The 20,706-nt window shown below is 48.6% G+C and overlaps 2 protein-coding genes and 1 long non-coding RNA gene across 4 annotated transcripts; 2 read left to right on the forward strand and 1 right to left on the reverse strand.

The window, feature by feature from the left end:
* The first annotated feature begins 82 nt into the window (after positions 1-82).
* LOC122379593 (ubiquitin carboxyl-terminal hydrolase isozyme L5-like) lies at positions 83-4,192 on the forward strand. 2 transcript variants are annotated; one of them, XM_043361909.1, is made up of 9 exons: positions 83-142; positions 594-694; positions 909-972; positions 1,268-1,373; positions 1,634-1,821; positions 2,303-2,500; positions 2,862-2,961; positions 3,502-3,642; positions 3,925-4,192. In XM_043361909.1, exons 2-9 carry the CDS (start codon positions 616-618, stop codon positions 4,030-4,032), a joined length of 984 nt encoding a protein of 327 aa, XP_043217844.1. In that variant the 5' UTR covers positions 83-142; positions 594-615; the 3' UTR covers positions 4,033-4,192. The 2 variants fall into 2 exon arrangements, with proteins under 2 accessions (XP_043217844.1, XP_043217845.1); XM_043361910.1 differs by having other exon boundaries at positions 107-350.
* Positions 4,193-4,476: 284 nt separating this feature from the next.
* Positions 4,477-11,573, reverse strand: LOC122379592 (heparan sulfate 2-O-sulfotransferase 1-like). The gene is made up of 8 exons (XM_043361908.1): positions 11,525-11,573; positions 10,037-10,162; positions 9,424-9,620; positions 8,997-9,082; positions 8,569-8,707; positions 7,033-7,130; positions 6,617-6,774; positions 4,477-6,315 (listed from the first exon to the last, which is right to left on the reverse strand). The coding sequence occupies exons 2-8, from the start codon at positions 10,158-10,160 to the stop codon at positions 6,083-6,085; spliced, it is 1,035 nt and encodes a 344-aa protein (XP_043217843.1). The 5' UTR covers positions 10,161-10,162; positions 11,525-11,573; the 3' UTR covers positions 4,477-6,082.
* A 313-nt stretch (positions 11,574-11,886) lies between these two features.
* LOC122379620 lies at positions 11,887-14,531 on the forward strand. Its single transcript, XR_006256202.1, has 2 exons — positions 11,887-13,386; positions 14,102-14,531. It is a non-coding gene; the product is annotated as an uncharacterized LOC122379620 (long non-coding RNA).
* The last annotated feature ends 6,175 nt before the right edge of the window (positions 14,532-20,706 follow it).

Raw genomic sequence — 20,706 nt, forward strand, 5'->3', positions numbered from 1 at the left:
TTATAGGAAAGGAATCGCTCATTTATCTGACGTCATTGAAAGTGTGATAGCTTTTTTCTGATGTTTTTGGCGATTCCTTGACACATAAGCCCTTGTGTAAACACGCGCACACCGCGCGTGCCGGGTTTCGTTACCGTGCTGGGTTAGTACAAAAACGTGTTTTTACGTTTACCACCACAGTGTATATAAATACACTGTGTTTAGGTCAAGGCCATATATAGTTTACCACTATATATGGCCTTGAGTTTACCTTACCTTACGGTAATTCGGTTGTAGCAGGCCAAAGACAAGCAGAACAAGAAGGTCACAGAGACGTTTTTCCACAAATCATCATTCTACTGCCTGTCTGGGTAAATGTCAAGTTTAAGTGTGTAGTGTGTGGGGATCGAGCGGTTGATTGCCACCATTTGCCACCTATCCAGAGTCCGAAAAGTTTTAAATTTTGCCGCTTGTCTGATCACAGGTTTAGGGCGCTGTGAACACATCACGCCCCTTCCACAGGTCTGCTATTGCCTGTGTCATGAGGGTTGGTATCACAAGTCCAGCACACTTCACAATTGTGTTATGATCCTTGTCTTTCTTCTGTTTTTCAGATAAACAGCACAAGAGCTAAATATGGCAGATGGTGGGGCAGGAAACTGGTGCCTGATTGAAAGTGACCCAGGTGTCTTCACTGAACTCATCCGTGAATTCGGTATGGGCTTTCTGACCTGACTTGTGTAATCCAAGATGTGTAATCCTTCAGTATTTATTCTTTCATACTCTTCATGGACTCACTGCTCATCAGTAACCAATCCAGACAACTCAAAATGAATGTGAAGATAAATTAATGAAAATTGATTAAATATTTTGCTGAATTATTTTAAGTGTATTGTAAGTGTTGGTTACGACTGTTCTGACAATTTCAGGTGTGAAAGGTGCGCAGGTGGAGGAGGTATGGAGCATGGATGATGAAATGTTCTCCAAGTTGAGGTCAGTAACAAGTATCTGATCCAGTCTGATCATCTGATTCCATGGCAATTGGCATTGCAAGCGTGTGGAAGGTATCTATCAGAACATGTACCTCTGTTGTGACTGAATAATGAATTAAGGCAATGTTTCTCCAACTGATGTAGGATTATGCAGGTGACACATAGGTGCCACACTATGCAGTTAGGTACTATCATCTCATTGCAGCTTACAATTGGTGCTACAGAGTTGAGTGTTTATACCTACCTAACCAAAGTCAATATCACAATACTGAGACAGACAAACGTGATGTGGACAGGCCTGTGCACGGACTCGTCTTTCTCTTCAAATGGGTGCCTGACTCGACTGTGGAGGGCACGCCGGTCCAGGACAGCAGGCTCGACAACATCTTCTTCGCCAAACAGGTATGTGGATCCTCGTGCGTGAACGATGTGTCGTTAAATTGCTGCATCGTAATCTCGACATCGACGCGCCCTGAAACCCCATCAGACAAACAAACAATTGAAGCCCTGTCATGTTTGATGCATGGCAGAGCTTAGCTTCCAAGTATGGACTGATTTTAGCCCACCGATCCCTCGACCTCCGTAATCCGTCGGAAACCGAAAGCACCCCACGCACGTGACATCTGTGATCTGACACCGCTCTCTACCGCCCCCCTCACCAGGTGATCAACAACGCGTGCGCCACCCAGGCGATTCTCAGCGTGCTGATGAACACCAACCACCCGGACGTGGAGCTGAGCTCGACGCTGACCGAGCTGCGCGACTTCACCGCCGGCTTCGACCCGGCCACGCGCGGCCTGGCGCTCAGCAACTCGGATGTCATCAGGACCGTGCACAACTCGTTCGCCAGGTGAGCGGAGTGTGCGGGAGTTTTACATTTATTGAGTGGGAGACTGGGGAATCGGACTTCAGAGTGGGGTTCGCGGTGGAGGGCTTTGTGAGGATATGAGGAGGGCCACAGAGGGGTCGAGGGAAATGGGCAATGTTATCAGGGTATTCCTGATGAATGTGGGTTTTGCGAGAACAACACTGTTTGGTGACAGCTTTGGGCGACTAAGCTCATGCAGATGAAGCTGTTTTATCATTTTTTTTAAAAATGATAATTCATGACAACATAATTTTCCATGTAACCATGCCAATTCACTAGCGTGCGCTCTACCTGTCGGTCTTGCCCCGTTTCGTGATCTGTCAGACAGCTCGATAACCGCCAGTCTCGCCCCGCTCGCGATCTGTCAGACAGTTTGATAACCGCCAGTCTAGGCCTAACTCTCCGCTCCTGATCCGTCAGACACTCCCCAGCCGCCGGCCTTACCCCGCTCCTGTTCCGTCAGACAGACGCTGTTCGAGCTGGATAACCGGGCGGCCACCAAGGACGACGACGTCTACCACTTTGTCAGCTACATCCCGCTGTCGGGACGGCTGTACGAGCTGGACGGGCTCAAGGAGGCGCCGCTGGACCACGGGCCCATTCCGGAGGGCGCCGACTGGACGCAGGCCGCCCGGCCCATCATCGAGAAACGCATGCAAAAGTGAGGAACGGAGGGCCGGTCGGGGAAAGATGGGTCATATTTCCGGGGAACAGTTGGATCGAGCGAGAATGAGTGTGATTGATTGTTGGGATGTGTTATGGTACGGTGTGAAAAAGTATCGATGCAACAGTGTCGTGGCAGCCAATATGTGAGGAATGCCCGAATGCCGTACTATCGGGAACTATTTTCGATTCAGCGATTTTTGGTTCGTGTGATATAGTATATCAGTCAACCATCTCAGGCGTGTATCTCACAGCATGCTTATCTTTGCCACTTTTCCCGGCGTTCTAAGTGTGAGTACCTTCACCGCAGCTGTGGTACTTTTGTCCTCTCTTGTGACCGTGTGTCGCTGTCCCGTCAGGTACAGCGAGGGCGAGATCCGGTTCAACCTGATGGCCATCATCTCAGACCGGCGCGCCATGTACCAGAAGCAGCTGGAGCAGCTGCAGGCCAAGGCGCAGGTCGGTGGAACATACGGGAACGGCAGAGCTGTTAAATGCCTACATAGACGCAGATCATCATACGCTGTGCCTTATAGAGGACGGGTGGCAGATTCGGAGACACATTTGGAGACTTGGCCGGGTTGCAAAAACATCACAATTTTTATGTTTTGAACACAGTCGGAGATGGCCCGTAATTATGGTCAGTCGTTACAGGAGGGCGGGATGGAGACGGACTCGATACAGTCGGAGATGGCCCGTAATTATACTGCTCTGTCGTTATAAGAGGGTGGGATGTCTCTGTCGTTAGTCGTTACAGGAGGGTGGGATGGAGACGGACTCGATACAGTCAGAGATGGCTCGTAGTGTATATCTGCTCTGTCGTTACAGGAGGGTGGGATGGAGACGGACTCGATACAGTCGGAGGTGGCCCGTAATACTGCTCTGGCGTTATAAGAGGGTGGGATGTCTCTGTCGTTAGTCGTTACAGGAGGGTGGGATGGAGACGGACTCGATACAGTCAGAGATGGCCCGTAGTGTATATCTGCTCTGTCGTTACAGGAAGGTGGGATGGAGACGGACTCGATACAGTCGGAGATGGCCCGGGTCCAGATGCTGATCTCAGACGAGGAGAAGAAGATGGAGAGGTATCGCACCGAGAACATCCGCCGAAAACACAACTACATACCGTTCATCATGGAGGTGAGCCGAAAATACGCGAGCTGAGCGGCCTACGCTCTGCCACGGACGCGCACAGGCTGAACTGCGCTGTAGCACACGTCAACTACAACAGCGGGCTTTTACTTTTTGTAGAGCTGCTGCTCTTGAAAATAGAAGAAGTCTGTAATAGGATTGCATTTGGCCAGCCACTTGCTCGAAGAGTTTTGTGTAAGAATGTCATGTCGTGCCGGCTTCCTCTAAACGCGCCCGAAAGTCTGTCTGAGACCGCTAAGCCCTAGTCTCACGTTTTCTGCTCGTTCCCAGCTGCTGAAGATCCTGGCCAAGGAGGGCAAGCTGGTGCAGCTGTACGAACAGGCCAAGGAGCGGTCCGAAAAGCTGCACCAGGCACGGAAGAAGCAGAAGACCAAGTAGTGCCCCCTCTCCGGACGAGTGCAATGACCGCCGAGCAGCTGCCTCAGTTCGCCACTGCCCCCGTGTGCCGCGCGCCGAGTGACAGACCATGCTACAGAGTGAACGACGCGGAACGATTCGCCAGACTGTTGAAATCAAATACACGTTACATTGTGTTGAATGCTTCGGCGTCTTAGGGAAGCGCGGGGACTGCAGGTTTGAGTGGTTTTGTTAGAAAATATTTAGTTTTTTGTGGTAACTAGGACTGCCAACGCCAAATCTATCGTAACTCGGCAATACTCAATGTTAAGGCGCGTTAGAACTTGGAAGGCACGTGTCCGATCATACCAAGAGGCAGCAGCGCTTACCCAGTGGGCTGTGAAATCGGAATGGACAAGTTGACGCTTCGCTGATATCATACACTAATATGCCAAACCATTACAGGTTTGCAGACAGCCAACAGTTACCAATCACGTTTGTATATATTAAGCGTCTCCGCCAGTTGCGGACATCGGCACAAACTTCTCGGACTAACATTGCGTCACAGGGGCTGATAACAAATCACATTGGTGCTCTCGCGGCCAGCATCGAGCCGCCTTCACACGGTGCAGCACATGGGGGCTCCCCACGCATCAACCGAGCGGCCCTCCGGCGGCTGTCGCACGTGGGGCACCCCGGGAGCTGAGCGCCCTTCGTCCCGGATCCCGCAGTCGGCGGCGGTCTGGTCCCAACAGGGTACCCTGTGCAGTGGGAGCCACTCGCTACAGGCAGGAGAGCTTTGGCACAGCGGCAAACGACGCCAGGCGCAGTCAAAACAGACACCAAGTGGTAGCCAACGGAGGCACTGTTGTTCAAAAATAAGGAAGTGTCCAGCGGATAGCGAATGTAAAGTTAAACGTTCAAGAAGGAAAGGTTCAAATATATAACTACGGGGGCGGTAGCGTCAAATATTTGATAATTAATGCATGCTCATGCCAGGCATTTTGATCAAATTAACACAAGGTCACGTTTTAAATTTCAATATACACAACAATCACCACCTGATAACACAGCAAAACTCATGCGAGCTATGCGAAACGTCACGCATAAAATTCTTATGTACAAAGAAAATGTGCAATATGAATGACCACAAAAAACTCTAGTAACCTGCCTTATCAACTATTTGGACTTTGAATGAGAACTATAATGACAATCCAATTGAGCTACAAGTTACATATTAAATAATAAAATGGCGTTGGCCACATTACGTCAACTATAAAATTTTAAAATTAGGTGTTTAAATATTACAAGTTAAAAAGCATTATAAATAGATAGGAAAGTTGCCTTTTCAGGCAATTGTCCAGCGCAATGTATGCAGCGATACCAAAACTACCCTGTTCTGCCGCATATTATCTGAACACGATTAATCTAAAACTCCACAATGCCCTCCTATCGGTCATATCACGCATTAGGCGACGAGTGATAACTGGAAGACGTCTTCCCCGATCCTGCCGCCCGCCGAGCGCGACGCCCACAGCGTGGGCAAGGCTGAAAACACAAGCACGCGACAAAACTTTCCGGACGCCCCTCAACACGGCGACAAACGGCAGTCTTCAGCAGCAGACCCGAGTCACTCGTGTTACACTGATGTGGCCGCTCTGTCGAACGCTTTGAGCGTTCTCTAGTAGGCTTGCTCCGTTTGATTGACGGATGTCATTGAATGCCATCAGCGGCCGAGCCACTGAAATCATTGCACAGGTCCGGAGGAGCCCTGGCCACGCCGATCGCGTTAGGAACGATTGTGTTGCACAGCTGTCAGCGTGGCAGCACCGTTCCGAATGCCATTTCACAGCTGAGAGTCCCCGGGGCCGCATCCGTCCGCCGTGGGCCATCCACCTGCAGGAATGTCCCAGTGGAGACCATTTCATGGGTGCCGACAACAGTCAGCGCTGGCCGCTACTGGGCCTCTCTCCTCTCGATGTGAGAACAATGAACAGCCACGGAGCAACAACTAACAACGGGCCCTGCCCAGCTTCAAAGGACGGTTTAGACTCCCAGCTCGCCTCAGAGAGACAGCCCGGCGCCTCGTCAACTACTTGGGTTTGTTGGGTCGAATCTTCTCGTAGTGGTAGGCGCGAGGCCTGGGCCGCAGCCGGCCGCCGGGAGCCGCCACCATCGTCTTCTGTTTGACAAAGTTGAACTGCTGCTCGGCGAACCCATAGAACTCGCTCTCCACCTTCCACACGGCCGAGGCCTGGATGGTCGCCTTCGTCTCCGGCGACGGCTCCAGCTTCCGCTGCGTCTTGCGCAGGTGCGACTTTCCACCTGCACGGAGCATCAAACGGTGAGTCAATAAAGGTCAACAAGTGACGTAGATTTAGCATAAACGACTCGGATACTCACATAAACATCGAAATATCGGTGAATCAGCGGGGTTCATTTTCAGCATGACCATCCATTGAGCTGAAGATAGTCGAATCCATGGTAGAGCATCCACCAACTCAGTCAAATGCCACACCGATCGCGCACGGTTTGTTATTACCAAGCAGACACCAATTACTGATTGAACGGCCTCCTCCACGCTTGAAAACCATTTCGAATATTCCAGCGGCTCACAATTCCGTACCTTTCTCGAGTGCGCGGCTGGCACCGGAGAACATGCTGGGCATCAGCGCCTCCAGCAGGGCCACAAACTCTGGCAGTCGCTCAGTGGTGCCCACCAGTAGGTAGTGGTGCACCAGGTTATGTTTCGCGGCCTCTAGGGCCTGCCGGCTGCCCGGCTCCCTGCGGGGGTCAATAAGTCAGCGTGGAACAGCTAGGCGAGACAGAATACAGTATGCACATAGACGTTTATCGGGCGACTGGCCGGGGATATTGATATCAGTGGTTAGTTGGTAAATATTGGAGCAGTGGCGCCTTGATGGGGACCATTATGTGACCAGCTATGTATCTAGAGTAGACTTAGCATCATTATCAAACAGAGCACTCGTATGAGATGATACCACTCAGACGGTCCCACGCTGATCACAGCGGGATGCTCACCAGCAGAATGCCGCCATACCGCAGAAGAAGGGCACTTGGATCCACATTAGCCGCGGCTGGCAGTCCGAGTGGTTCAGACGCACACAGTCGTCAAATGTCTGCAAACAGGCGGAATACGCCGCAAAGTCAGCAAAATGACGTTTGATTTGAAAGATAAGACAAAACCAAAAGAAAAATCAGAGACACAAGACGAAATAATACAATGACTGGCGAATGAGCCGACAGATACGTAGCATGTGATATGGACTGCCGTTGGGTGAGACAAGCAATACCGGCCCGCCGCTACGGCACCATCTACGGCTCTACGGGAAAAAATCATCCAGTCCTCCAAAACAGTCGTAAATATCTTTAGTCGGTCTCATCGTTCATCTCATTTCGTCACCAGCCGGGTGCCGTCCCTAACAAGAGACGGATACGACACCGACCCGCTGGGCGCGACTATCTGTCCCAGACTACATTTAGAGTCGGAGGGCGGCGGTGCATAACTGACATAAACAGACCGACCGGGCGGGGTCGGCAAAGGTCACAGAGCGCACGGAACAGCCGGCGGCGGGGGATGAAAGGAGACCGTGCAGTGGGCGTGTAACTGAGCCGACCGGGCTTATCCAGGCCGGTAACGCTTTCAGACTGATGAAGCCACCAGAACCCTAGTCTGGCAGCATGCGTCGTTTTGCTCATGTTTGAAACACGTTATACACAACAATTTCCTTTGGGGGGTGAAGAGAGGGAGAGAGAGGGAGAGAAAAAAAAGTAGGAGACGTCGCTCGTTCTGAGTATTAGAAAATATTAGCAGGAATGCGGCCCAGGTAAATCAAATACATCGCCACCCAAAGCAAATGAACTTATGAAAAACGAGATTTCCCGGTGAGATGTTAATTATATGGCGTCGCGACCGTGAGAATAAGCTACCAGAGCACAATCCCGGGCTGCGATAGTCATGCATACTAAGTGGGCAGTGAACATAACTGAGCCACGTGCCAGGAGTGACAATGTGTCCTTCCTGCAAGCAATCCACGACAAGTCACCAACAGCTCCTGTGACAGTCAGTTATGTGACGGACCGTGTGACGGAGCTGACAGCCGGCCCGCGTCTCCTCGGCTAACGTCTGTCTCCGGGCCCGCGTCTCAACGGCTTACGTCTGTCTCCGGGCCCGTCCACCCGGCTTACCCCTTGTCCAGCCCGTGTCTCCCCGACATACCTCTGTCTCCGGCCCGCACCTCCACAGCTAGATTGTATGGACTCACCTATGTGTCAGAGTTCAAACCCGCGTCTCCCCAGCCTACTGGACTCAACTCTGTATCTCCCATCCCGCGTCTCCCCAGTCCCCGGCTGACTGGACTAAACCCGTGTCTCCCCGGCTGACTGGACTAAACCCGTGTCTCCCCGGCTGACTCAACTCACCCCCGTGTCTCCCCGGGGCTGACTCAACTCACCCCCGTGTCTCCCCGGCTGACTCAACTCACCTCTGCGTCTCCCGCCCGCGCCTCCCCGGCTGACTCGGCTCACCCGTTTGTCTCCCCGGCTGACTGTACTAACCTCCGTGTCTCCGGCCCGCGTCCGTACTAGGTGCGGTCGGAAGTCGTCTCCGTACCGCAGGAAGTAGTAGTGGGACACCAGCCTGTCCAGCGGCCGCCGGATCAGGTTCACGTATATCGGCCGCCGCTGCACACCAAACCTGGGCCAGGAGAACGGTCAAAAGATCAGATACAGCGGTCACAACAGAATCGCACCACGAGAGCGGCACCGAACAATACCCCATAGTGCTACTCATAAATGTCGCTATATCATCGCTCACAAACCCCAAATAATGCGACGCTAGGTCAAATCGGGCCGTGGAATTATCCTAGTTCATTGTTATGCTGGCCTGTAAAGCCGGTGTCACCCGCAGACACTGCCGGCTAGGCCCGGCTCTCGTCAGATGGTAATGCCACAGGTCGGGGCGGTGGAGAGAGAGAGAGACTTACGCTGCAAAGTCAATGAAGGCAATGTGGCCATGGTAGAGCGCTGGAAGACGCTGTTTCCACGTTGTAATGTTGGTGACAAACTCCATCTGTGTAACAGAAAAAAGCAAAAAGTTACGACAGAGTATTTTTACATGGCAGCGCAAACACACCAAAACAGTCAAAGAACCAATCTCAATTACTACTGCATAATGCAAAAACAATGCCACAGTGAACGGAAAGTGCAGTAAATTGAGAAATGTCACTGAATGACAGTAGCGGCGGAACACCTTCAATTAAGGGGGGGGGGGGGCACTGCCGACTTTTGGTCCCATATTCTTTCCATGCAACGCCCATAGGGCTAATGTTAAAATGCAAAAATCAAAGGGAGGCACGGTGCCCCGGTGCCCTCCCCGTTCCACCGCCTATGCTGAATGAAGCCGACTCTTGCCTGATCGACTGACGACATGACGTGGGCGTTTTTGGACGTGTTGAGGTGAATGACGTTGAATCCTTGTTTTTCGCAGATATCGTAGCAGATGCCCATGAAGGTTGTGGAGCCCGTCTTGGGCACCCGGTTGTAGATGACCACCGTCTCATCCCCGACCGTCTCGGCAGCGTCCGCATCCGGCGTGGACAAACGTCGCTCTGGGAAAATAATGACTCGGTGGTACTGTCATCCTTCACAAAGCTGAGTGTTTATTCTCTCGTGTGACTGCAGTCGGAGGGAGGTCCGGGTGAATGCGGCCTTCTAACTGTATGTTGATTAATGTTTTGTTTATTCCGTTTCCCGTTACCGTTATTCGTACCTATCTTTCGTATATGCTAATATTTTAACAAAGATGAACCAAGCAATATGTATATTTCAATATAACTCATGCTAAGTTTAGTCAAGATTAAATCTGAGATGTGCTCGATAAAATCCAACCACAGACCTCTGCACACTGATAACAGGGGTCAATGATCTAGAATACCTATTTAATCGAGACAGGACAGCAAATAATAGCGCGTCGACATACACATTTGTGTAAATCGTTTTAAAAGTTAAATTTTTAATAGCTCACCAATATATGTCAGGCGACTTTGAAGCGCCGAGAGTCTGTTTTCATAATTTATCACTGTGAGGTAGAAGACAAAAACAGATGCCACCAACAGAAGTGCGAAGAAACGTGGTCCCACGGCAGCCATACCTGAGGGCAAGCAACAAAATTAGAAAAAATGAATAGAAAGAAAAACCATCTTGTTAGGAATGTGGCAATGCTGATACTTACTGGCAGGACTGCAAAGTCGGAGTCAGAGTCGATAGTTCTGACCGGAGCCGAGGTCGGACTTGGAAACCGAAGTCGGAGTCGGGGTCACCGAAAACTCGTCGACTATGCACTCCGCAGCCCAGCCAGGTCTGCGGAGTCGGAGTTGGTGTCGGTCGGAGTCGACAGTTCTGCCCAGAGTCGGAGTTGGTTTTTGAAAGCCTGAGTCTGAGTCGTAGTCACCGAAAGGCGAAAATCCATCGAATCATCGAATCCGCAGCCCTGCTTACTGGTGTGACCATTGATGCGCATGAGTCCCACGATAATCTTATTCAGGTGTTAATTTACCAAGGTGGAAAGTTAAAACAATTGTATGCTCCAAACAGCCCATAGACCATAGCTGTCGGTTTGTCAGTAGTCATCACCCATATTTGGATAAGTTCAGCCCCTCTGCCTCTGCAAGCATTCAGCATGTGGCTGCCTGACAACTGATAAATAAAATAAAAACTGAAGGTTAAGGTGTTCACAGATAAGAGACCAATAAGAACTCAGAGAGGTCAGAGGAATGTAGCCTGACTGGAAAACATCCATACACTACGCTGAACGCCCGAGACTTTCTTGCACCGAAATCCGGCACAAGCAATTTTGCGCTGAAATTTCTGCATGATCTGCGCCGAATATTGGGTGCCTATTTGTGCCAAAATTAAGCCTTTTATATAAAGCACATGTGCAAATCTACAAATCAAGGCTATAATAACCAGACTGAGCATTCCGGGACCTTGAATGCTTACCTAGGCCCTGTTTCACCGGTGATAGCAATAGCAGCACGCTGCTATTACACGTGTCAGATTGGGTTTCCATGGAAACATCAACAAGCCATGACGCCGTCAATCTGTGTGATGTCATCAAATATTGCTGCCAACATCTTCACGGTCGTGCAATCAAACAAACGTATCAAACGCAATTCGACGGTACAGCAACTCTGTTCCAAACGCAGCTCACGGATTAAACGAAACGTCATTAGTGTGACCTCATCACATTACGTCAGCTCGCGCAATTTGATAGTAGCATGCTGCTATCACCGGTGAAACAGGGCCCTACTGGTACCTACTGGTAAGCATTCAAATATCATGCAATTCCATTTAAATGCCAACCATACACTTCCTACGTAATCCAGCGTTTTGTATGGTATCTTCTGAGTATAAGTTTGATAGTAAAATAACCGCAAGGTCGATCAAGTTAAAATGAATTACTATCAAATCGCGGCCTATCAGCGTGTGCTCCCCCACTCGTCCAAGGCCGCACTCGTCTCGCCGTTTTGGTTCTTGGTTTTGGTTTTGTGGGACTGAATCTGCAAACTGAATCCTGAATGGTCAAGGAGATGATAATTTCAAAAGATGTTTTCAATTACATTATCAATACGTCACAGGCTTTGATAAAAAGGTCATAGGCCGACACTCCAGTCTTCTCTGTTTGAACAGTTTGCACCTGTTTCAAGTCAATTTTTTTCTTTTTTAAATACAGGAACACATTTTTTTCAGAGCGATTTAAGCATCTGAACGTCACTTAGCCTTTATTTTCTGTAAAAAAATGCATTTACCTGAAGCTTAACTAATGACGTCATTAAAATTAGGCTCCGAATTGTAATATCTATCAACGTAAATAACATGCCAGTGCGGCGATTGTGTGAGGAGGTTTCAACGATTGTTTTGCATTTATTAGTTATCTGTTATGAAAATCTGCGTTTCTTGTGCATGCTTTATGCCAATTCATCACTCATTTATTATTTTCTTTTTGGTTTGAAGCTATTCGGGACGTTCCTTGTTAAAGAACAGGCATTGATGAATGCGTCGATATTGTCTCTTTTTATTGCCTCGCAAATTTCAACAGGTCAGTTGGGCAAACTACGGGGAGGTAATCACGAACTTGATTAATCAAGTTCATGATTATGACGTCATGAAAATGGGGCGTGGCATGACCATATAAGGAGTTGTAATCAAGATTTTGATTACTTTTCGTGCACCGAACTATTCAAGTGTTTCGTATCGATTGTTATAATGTCCATATCGACACGATTTTTTACCAGGTGAAACGCAATATTCTATTCTCCCGAAATGATATGGACCGGTAGCAGTGGGATATGTACTTTAGCTCATATGGCGAAAGATAAACTGCTAGCCTAACTTTTTCAGAAAAGTGATATTTTTTAAAGCCCTTTTTAGGCGGATATTATTCTTTTATCCACATTTTTACGTTTCTAATTTAAAAATAAATAATTGGACATTCATTTTACACACGTCTTAAATTGGTCGTAATAAACATTTCTTCCAAAAGGCACCGTCGCCTGTTAGCACGCCGCCATTTGTCGTGTTGTCGGTGTGTGGGTGAGGCCGGAAATTAGCGCCGAATTATTGGTAATTTGGTTCTTATAGGAAAAATTAGCATTTTTTCAATAATTTAGATCATGTTTGTAAATTTGAATAGCCTCAACGTTCATGTGCGTCGGTATAAATGTTGAAATATCGCGATAGAATTTATGATGATTTTGTAGGCTATCATGGCGCATGCTTTCCGCGGTATAATATTTTAATTATTTACAAAGTGTATTGCTATTTACATGGTTATAGTTTATCTTAAAGTAAATAATAGGCATAGTTTGTTGTTTGGGGCAATTGTTGATTAGAGAGGCACATTTAACTGCCCACAGTAGCTAGAAATGTTGTGGCCTGGCAGGTTGTGCAGAAGTTTGTAGTGTGGCCATATCATTTATTCTTGTCAATTATCTGTGCAAGCAGGTACCAATAGGATATATCTTTTAGTTTTCAATAAAAAGTTAAACTTCGGCTTATGCTAGGTTATTCATACTTGCATTCTAAGTGGCTTTGTCATGGATTCATAGAACAATAATAGAAGTGGTGACTGCAAATGTGTCTGTTTTTCCACAGCTCATCAAAGCACCACCTCCTCGCTGTAGCGGTGGGCGTCACCACAGTATTGTTCAGGAAGCTTGTGATAATGGTACCTACGGTCCTACCTTGAGGAATTTTCAATCAAAAAATGATATGATTAACTTCTTTGGAATTAAGCGGACTAACTACAGCTGCATTTGTATTATGTGCAGCCCTCATGCAAGACAGCAGGCCAGGATGCAGGGACACACAGTGCAGGTATGTATAAATTGCTTTTGCAATAGATGGTTGTAGTGTTTTGTTTTGTCGCTGGTGCGTCACATTCAGTTTGGTGTGTCACGTTGAGTTTGGTGCGTCACGTTCAGACACTACAATGATCCAGTCCAGTGTACATGTTGCACACTCGAGCTGGGCATGCTGAAAATAATTCGCTGGAGCTCCTTCAGTGTGATCTCATGAAGTTGCCTGGCACAACTTTGCGAGCTCACATGACTCATCCCCAGTTTTGTCCTGACACAGGCCAATCTAATCCTTTTTCAAGATACAGGCATTGTCTATTCTAATGTTTTCAAAACAATTCATTCTAATCTAAATGCAGAAACTTCTTTACTGATACATGTGTAATTTGTACCTACATTTTCCAGACTGCTGAGTCTGAGGCATTATACATTATTTTCACATCATGTGCCGAAATGTAGTATCAGTGCCCTGTGCCAACACATCAGGTCCATGTCTTGTCTTGTTTGTCTTGTTACATCTGTCTACCTCTCCTCCATCATTTCTTCCTTCCATCTTTCCTTGCTTCCTTCCTCACTCCCTCCTTCCCCTCCCCTCCCCTCCCCTCCTCTCTCTCTCCTCTCTCCTCTCTCTCTCCCTCCTTTACTCTTTCCCTCCTTCTCTCCTATTCTTTCTCCTCCATTTTCTCCCACGCAATGTTAAGTGTACCTATAATTTGGTTATGAACATTTTGCAGGGGATCAGCTGGGAGAACCTGCAGCGCATTCTCCAAGAGACGACGGAAGCCAACGGAGGCCCGCAAAACTTTCCATCCCATAATCGTGAATGGAGAGCTGGGCGGGGAAGACGCGGTATTCGTCGAGGCCCAGGAGGTGGTATCGGCGCCACCAGACCAAGCATTCCTGCTGTGGCAGGCCGCCTTTTGGATTTTTAACATCAAAACTCCTAAAAACATGGTCAATCTGAATTGGTTTCTGAGAACCAAAGTGTTTGGTGGAGTGAAGGCCGATGTGCCGCCATCAGCGGCGGCCATCGCGACCGTGAAGCAAGTGGAGTGAGATCCCCGTAGAGCATGCCGCGGCGGGGTGTCGGAAGCGTTTGCCAATTCTTTGAGCCTTCCATCGGCGCGGACTATAAATACACATTTCAATACACATTTCTTGAAATATATCTTTGATCTGTGCTTGGTTACACGGGCTTAGGGTTGTAACGCTATTCGTCCAATATATGTGGTCGTATGCAGATTATCATTTGAGCTGACTTATGGTCAGGCCGCTTATCGCGGACAGCGGTGTTCTTGCTCGGGGTGGTCTTTTTCAGATCCGTGTTCGGCAATGTGAGCGAGCAAGCGCGAGAAGAGGTGTGCTCGTGCACAAGTCCACATGTGTGTGCCACATCCCTATTCCCTAACTTGTCTAAAGCTTACAGCTATTAAGTCTCTAGCCACCCACCAAAACTGAAAAACAATCGGTGACGCCGTTCCGGAGATACAGAAATGATGTGCGCGTGTGCAAACATATCCTATCCCCGATTTGTCCAAAACTTATAGCTAATAGGCTTCTAGCCACACAAAAATTTGAACAGGCTCGGTCAAGTCATTCATGAGAAACATTAACTGCAACATAAATTCCATCCCACCAAAACTGATTGATTTTGTCAATAATATACACGATTATCATTGTATCTTTTAATTAGTTGCATTGTTCAACGCTCGCCAGTAGCACGATCAGCGCGATCAAAATCGTGATTAGCCAGCTGAATGCGAAATCAAGATCATGATTAGCCAGCTGGCTGCATAATCAAGAAGTTGATCATCGGACTCCCGGGACGACGCCTCGTAATCAAGTTGTTGATTACGTTTTGGTTGCAATCTACCGCCTCACGATTTTCAACTTGAATCATTCAAACATTGCACGTGTAGAGTGACTTCTTCTCTATCGGTCTTACAATTTTCGTGGATCTCCGTAGACCCTGAATCGAGATTCAGCCGTTTTCGTGACAGGCTGCAGACATGACCAAATATGGGCATAAAATAATCATGAACTTGATTAATCAAGTTCTTGATTACCTCCCCGTAGTTTGCCCAACTGAGGTGTACCTTTGCAGTATTATGGATGAAGTATTCCTGGATAGGACACTGCTTATTCCCCAAGACTAGCGCCACTTTTTACGCGCCAAATTCAGCGCATGGCGGCGGGCCGGCGGCTGAATTTTTCGGTGCAGGGTGGCCGCATAATTTTCTGGCGTAAGATGGTTACCTAGCTGGCACAGGTACACTGAGCTCTGTTCGGTCGTTGTTTTTATATCAGCGTGCTGTTGGTTTTCCCCATATGTGGAAGTTATTGCTGGTGCTTCTTGGCCTCTCATCGGTCTAACGAATAGACCATTTGAGTTTGATCAATGAGGAGCCAAGAATTAACAGCATGCTCGCAGCCTGCTGATAAGTAAACGGGGGGCGAACAGAGCTCTGGCCAGTCTAGCTGGCAGCAGGTTCGCCCTGTGGGCAGTGGGCGGCTCTGGAGAAGTGTCGGGACGAGACGTCTCCGCCGCGGTCATCACGTGCTTGAAATGGGGAGGCGCCCTGTGTCTACTTGGCGGAGAAGCGGCCGCCCAGATGAGGCCTCAACCCTCAGCATGGATATAGGTACGGAAGATCTTGTTGAACATCGCTGAGCATCCAATGGGTTCCTTTGCAATCCCTTTGCAATATTGCAATGGGTCCATGCCCACTGGCCACTGCTGTATTGAGGGGAATGACAACGCGGACGGCCTGGGGAAACAAGCGGCCACCCTGCTCTCGGACGCCCACTCACTGACCCGGGCGGTTCATTGTGCTGCCTTGCATCAATGGCGCGACAACTGATCTGAGTCACTATTCAAGCCACTCCTCGGGAGCACGCCACCGCTCCATCCCCGGAGAGGACGGCGTTTCGGAGCACCAGATGGGGTCGGGGCACTGGGCCCTGGGGCTGCTCACTCCAATACGTGCACCAAATTGCCTGTCTCAACTCCGTCTCGTGCCAGCAGTGCTCAGACAAGCTGTGCCCCGCGGCGCTCTGCGCCATGTGCCAAGAAGAGGCTGATGTGCCTGAGCATGTGCTGCTCCGCTTCCCGGCCCTCGCTGGCTCCCGCCAGCCTCGAGCACACCGCTCCGCCGAATCTTGTGGCCTGGGAACTTCCGGCTCCGGCCTAGTTTCATGGCGCGACGCTTCAGTGCCTTAAGTGTATTGGGTTTCCGGGGAAATAAAACGTTTTTGGACGCTCAAGCCTCAAACATGGGAGAGCATCCAAGGCCCCAGAACGCTCTGTCTGGTTGATATAGCCTTGATCGGTAGATGCGTTCATGTGCTATATATAAAAGTGTACTAATTTTGGCACAAATAAGCACCAAATTTTCGGCGCACATCATGCAGAAATTTCAGCACAAAATCGCTTGCGCCGAATTTTGGTGCAAGTGGGTCTCACGGGCGTCCGGAGTAGTGTATGGATGTTTTCCAGTCGGGGCCATGGTGTGCTGCGAATCAGATATTGCGTGAAACTACTGTGGGCACGGGCGGCCCATGTTTCCACCCTAATGAACTGCCAAGAGAGAAAACTGCAAGTGCTGAAACCTACATGTTGTGGTCAAAGCCCTTATTCAGTGCTGGCTTGACTGCACTTTCAGTCTGATTACCTTACCTTACCTTACCTTACCTCAAAGTGAACGGGATGTGTAAAGGCCACGTAGCGTCACGCGGTAAGCGGCCCTAGAAAAACAGTCAAAAATAAATAATGACGGAAACACTTAAGTCATTTTTGGGTCAAGTCAAAGGCCAGGTCGCCAGAGGTCATCAAAGGTCGAATTTAGTCCATTTTAATAATTTTGGAAACTGCCAACGGCTAACTCGGAAACCATTAGAGCTACAGCGCCGCGGAAAAGCCCATCCGATAGCCCTTTTACAGACCTTTCCGGGTATTGTTCTCAGATTTGACCTCAGGTCAACGGTTTAGCCTCCGGAGGGCAACAACTCCCAAATTAGTTAGCAGTTTTTTATGAAAAACGTTTTATCTGCGATAACTTTTGACTCAAGACAGTGACTACATTTATTTTGCCAGCATCGTGTTCGTCTCGTCGAGGCGCGTCGAATTAATCATAATTTGACCTTAAAATGTCATTTTGAAAATTTGACCTTAGGTCACGGTCATGACCTGACCGGAAAAGGTCAGTTGCATATCAGTCGATCCGTATCGTCGAGCTGAACACAACTGAGGTGTTTTCATCGCTCTAGCATGTCAGCTGTCAAGATTTATTGGCAAGAAAACTGCTGGGGACCTTTCATGACCTGATATGACCTCAGGGACATAAGGAGAGGTCACGGCCCACGGGTGCTATTTTTGGATTCAGCTTGTCACGCTTACCTGTAACTCGATGTTAGAGAGTGTTAGGAATGACGTTCGTCCAAAAGAGGCTCTTTTAAATTTTCTCCCATTGACTTATAGGTAATGGAGAGGTCGCAAAATTGACCTGACCTTATACCACCGATATCAAATTTCCGATATAGGTATACATTTTGTACATACTGTTGCTCTTATCAATCGCTGACAGTTTCAAGGTGATCGTTCAGTCGGTGTTGCTATGACGAGGATTGCAACTTTTTCTGAGGTGAGGTCACTTGACGTGACCTGGTGACCTGACCTTGAGAGCCCTGGGTCTGACATTTTCACAACATGTGCGGAAAAGATGCACCGCAAGGGGGGGGGGGGGGGTTCAAACACCTCCCCCGGCCCGGCGCGGGTCAAGCTCGTGCAAGGTTCGAGTCAAAAGTTATTGCAGAAAAACTGATTCCGAAAAATAGCCTTTTTCACAGTTGTTGCCCTCTGTAGGCAAAACCGATGACAGCAGTTCAAATCTGAGACAATTATTCAGAAAGTGTTAAAAGGGCTATCAAATGCCCTTTTTGGGGTGTGCTGTAGCTTGTTAGCTCTATTGCTTTTTTTAGTTATGCGCCGGTTTGTTTAAATTTTCGACATTGGACCTGGAAATTGGCGAAATTTGGCCTCTGATGACCTCTGTGACCTGACCTTTGACCTGGCCCAAAAAAAGTGACTGATGTATTTTGAAATTTCGTCATTATTTTTACGCTGTTTCGAACGCCACGTTTCCCGTGTCGCTACGTGGCTCAGGCGCCGAGTAAGAAGAGGTGGTGGTGGGGGGGGGGGGGGGGGGAGGGGGTGCTCAACTTCTCCCCCCCCCTCCAGCAGGGCGAGGAAATCCAGGAGCCCCAGCGGGGCGCAGGTTAACTCTCGCCGGCCGAGGAGGGGGGCGGGTGCCGCCATCCCCCCCCCCCGTAGGGTTTTCGCGATAGCTCCGACCACGCTGGTGATAGAGAGCTGAAACTTGACATACCTGACATTTGATTCAAGTCAGATCTTTTGACACCAACCGCATTTTCGGGTCAGGTCAGGTCACTGACCTATGACGTCATAAGTGAACTTCTGCACGGACTTCAGATGTCGCAACTTCGCAACGCCCTCAGCCCCTCACTGCCAGGGAGCTTTCACAGGGAAATGAAACTCCCAGGACCTAGTACCCATTAGGAGTCTCACAACTTGTATATCCGGATTTTCCCTAAAAGTCATATGAGGTCAGGTCATTTTCGTGACCTCACCAAATTGTAAGGCAATGGGGAAAAATGAAAACTGCTTTTCTGGCGCCGGGAACGATCTCCAACTATCTCAAGCACGCAGAATCGTGATTTCATGCTTTCCTTGCAAGGTTCGATGCGTCACTTTTGCAATGTTGACCTTGCGTGACGTCATTTATGACGTCATTAGATTCATATTAATTTTTCGTCAATAACTCCCGATCTAATTGAGCTAGCGATTCGGGAAAGCCACCAATGGACTCAAGAAGACCTGCCGAATCAAATGATATGCAACATGACCTCCTTCGACCAATTTCGTGACCTCGCCGTGACCCGAGGTCAACACCTTAAGTTGACCTCACCCAAACAAAAAGTATATCATTCGACGCGCCTGAGCGAGGCGAACACGACGCTGCCAAAATCGCGGCTCTGCGGCCGTTTTTTTGCGAAGTTATTCGCCAAAAACGGAACCGTATCTTGGTGTACTTGACCTGACCTCCGAGGTCACCGGTTGACCTAGGACCTTAAAATCGGGTATCAATCTCTGCGTCTCGTAAGGGCGCTTACGCTTTTTTTTTTCGCGACGCGCTAGCTCCACCAGGGGCAAAATGGCGATGGGGGTGGTGTCGTACCCGCCCCCCCCCCCTCGGCCGGCGCGTATGTAGAAAACCAATAGTTTCGGCAAGGGTTAATATGTCATTGTCATAGAGTTTCCTTATGCAGCCCTGCTATGAAGTTTGAAGTGGCTGCTGACAGTGCTGACCATAGTTGGGTCAGTCAGGTTGTCTTGCATATTGTTACTAGATTGAGCACGTGGAAAAACATCCCTGTATAGAAAGGAAAGATATAGGTATATCCCTAAAAGCTCATTTGGACCTCAGCTTCAGTGATACCTATCTCATCTGGCTATCTCACCTGGTTGAGTAGGTAATGGGTTCCTTGTGTCGGAAAGATAGAGGCAAGAAAGGATGGCAAGGAGAGTGAATCAATGAAGGAACCCTGAATATTAGATGTGTCAGCCCTATTTTCCAGCCAATCTTGCAGCAGTGAATATTTGATGTATTATTTATGTATTGTATTATGTATTACCCTTATATTGTTTTTCAACTAAAAAAAAGACCTTCATAATCATAATCTCATTGCCTTTTGGATCGGGTGCAAAACTTGACTACAAACTATCACAGAAGTAGTAGAAACAAAGATCATTTTATCGATGGCATAGGTAATACTAGGGTTGACTATTAAGTAATGGAAGTGCCTTAAGCAATTAAACGTTTTTGCACGTGCATACATTTTTGGAGTGTCATTTCATGCGCCGATGTTTTTTCTATCCAATGGTGAAAACCACATGTCCTTAGCTACTTTTTGCTATAAGCTATCGTCGTTTTCCCAAGAGACCACCCGAACCTGTGGCGCACCACCTGGCAATGGCCAAAACCGCGCGCCAGCGCCGAGTGCAAGGTCATTAGAGCTCAGTTTGTCGTAGGGAAAAGGCCTACCAAGATCAGAAAATTTATTTTTTAAGTGTATGGAGCGACGCAGCCTCCCCACAGACGATATGTCGGTGGTTTCATCGGTTTGAGAAAGAAAGCGCCAATCAGTCTTCTGGCGGCGTTCCAGGAGTGGGTCAAGACGAGGCTGGAACGGTGTGTGATGCTTGAAGGCGATTATGTGGAGTAGTGTTTGCTGTCATTTATCGTGCCTATGTGTATTTTTT

The sequence above is a fragment of the Amphibalanus amphitrite genome, unplaced genomic scaffold (genome assembly GCF_019059575.1).
Source record: "Amphibalanus amphitrite isolate SeventyFive unplaced genomic scaffold, NRLGWU_Aamphi_draft 000081F_arrow, whole genome shotgun sequence".
Lineage (NCBI taxonomy): Eukaryota > Metazoa > Arthropoda > Thecostraca > Balanomorpha > Balanidae > Amphibalanus > Amphibalanus amphitrite.

Bases quoted from the DNA above. Each gene is read 5' to 3' on its own strand.
- LOC122379592 (XM_043361908.1), bottom strand. From the start codon at position 10,160: ATGGCTGCCGTGGGACCACGTTTCTTCGCACTTCTGTTGGTGGCATCT. The intron at 9,083-9,423 runs GCAAGAGTCGGC...TCTGTTACACAG, and splicing joins TCATGTCGTCAGTCGATCAG to ATGGAGTTTGTCACCAACAT. The intron at 8,708-8,996 runs GTAAGTCTCTCT...CTCCTGGCCCAG, and splicing joins GCCTTCATTGACTTTGCAGC to GTTTGGTGTGCAGCGGCGGC.
- LOC122379593 (XM_043361909.1), top strand. From the start codon at position 616: ATGGCAGATGGTGGGGCAGGAAACTGGTGCCTGATTGAAAGTGACCCA. The intron at 1,374-1,633 runs GTATGTGGATCC...CCCCCTCACCAG, and splicing joins ACATCTTCTTCGCCAAACAG to GTGATCAACAACGCGTGCGC. The intron at 2,501-2,861 runs GTGAGGAACGGA...CTGTCCCGTCAG, and splicing joins ATCGAGAAACGCATGCAAAA to GTACAGCGAGGGCGAGATCC.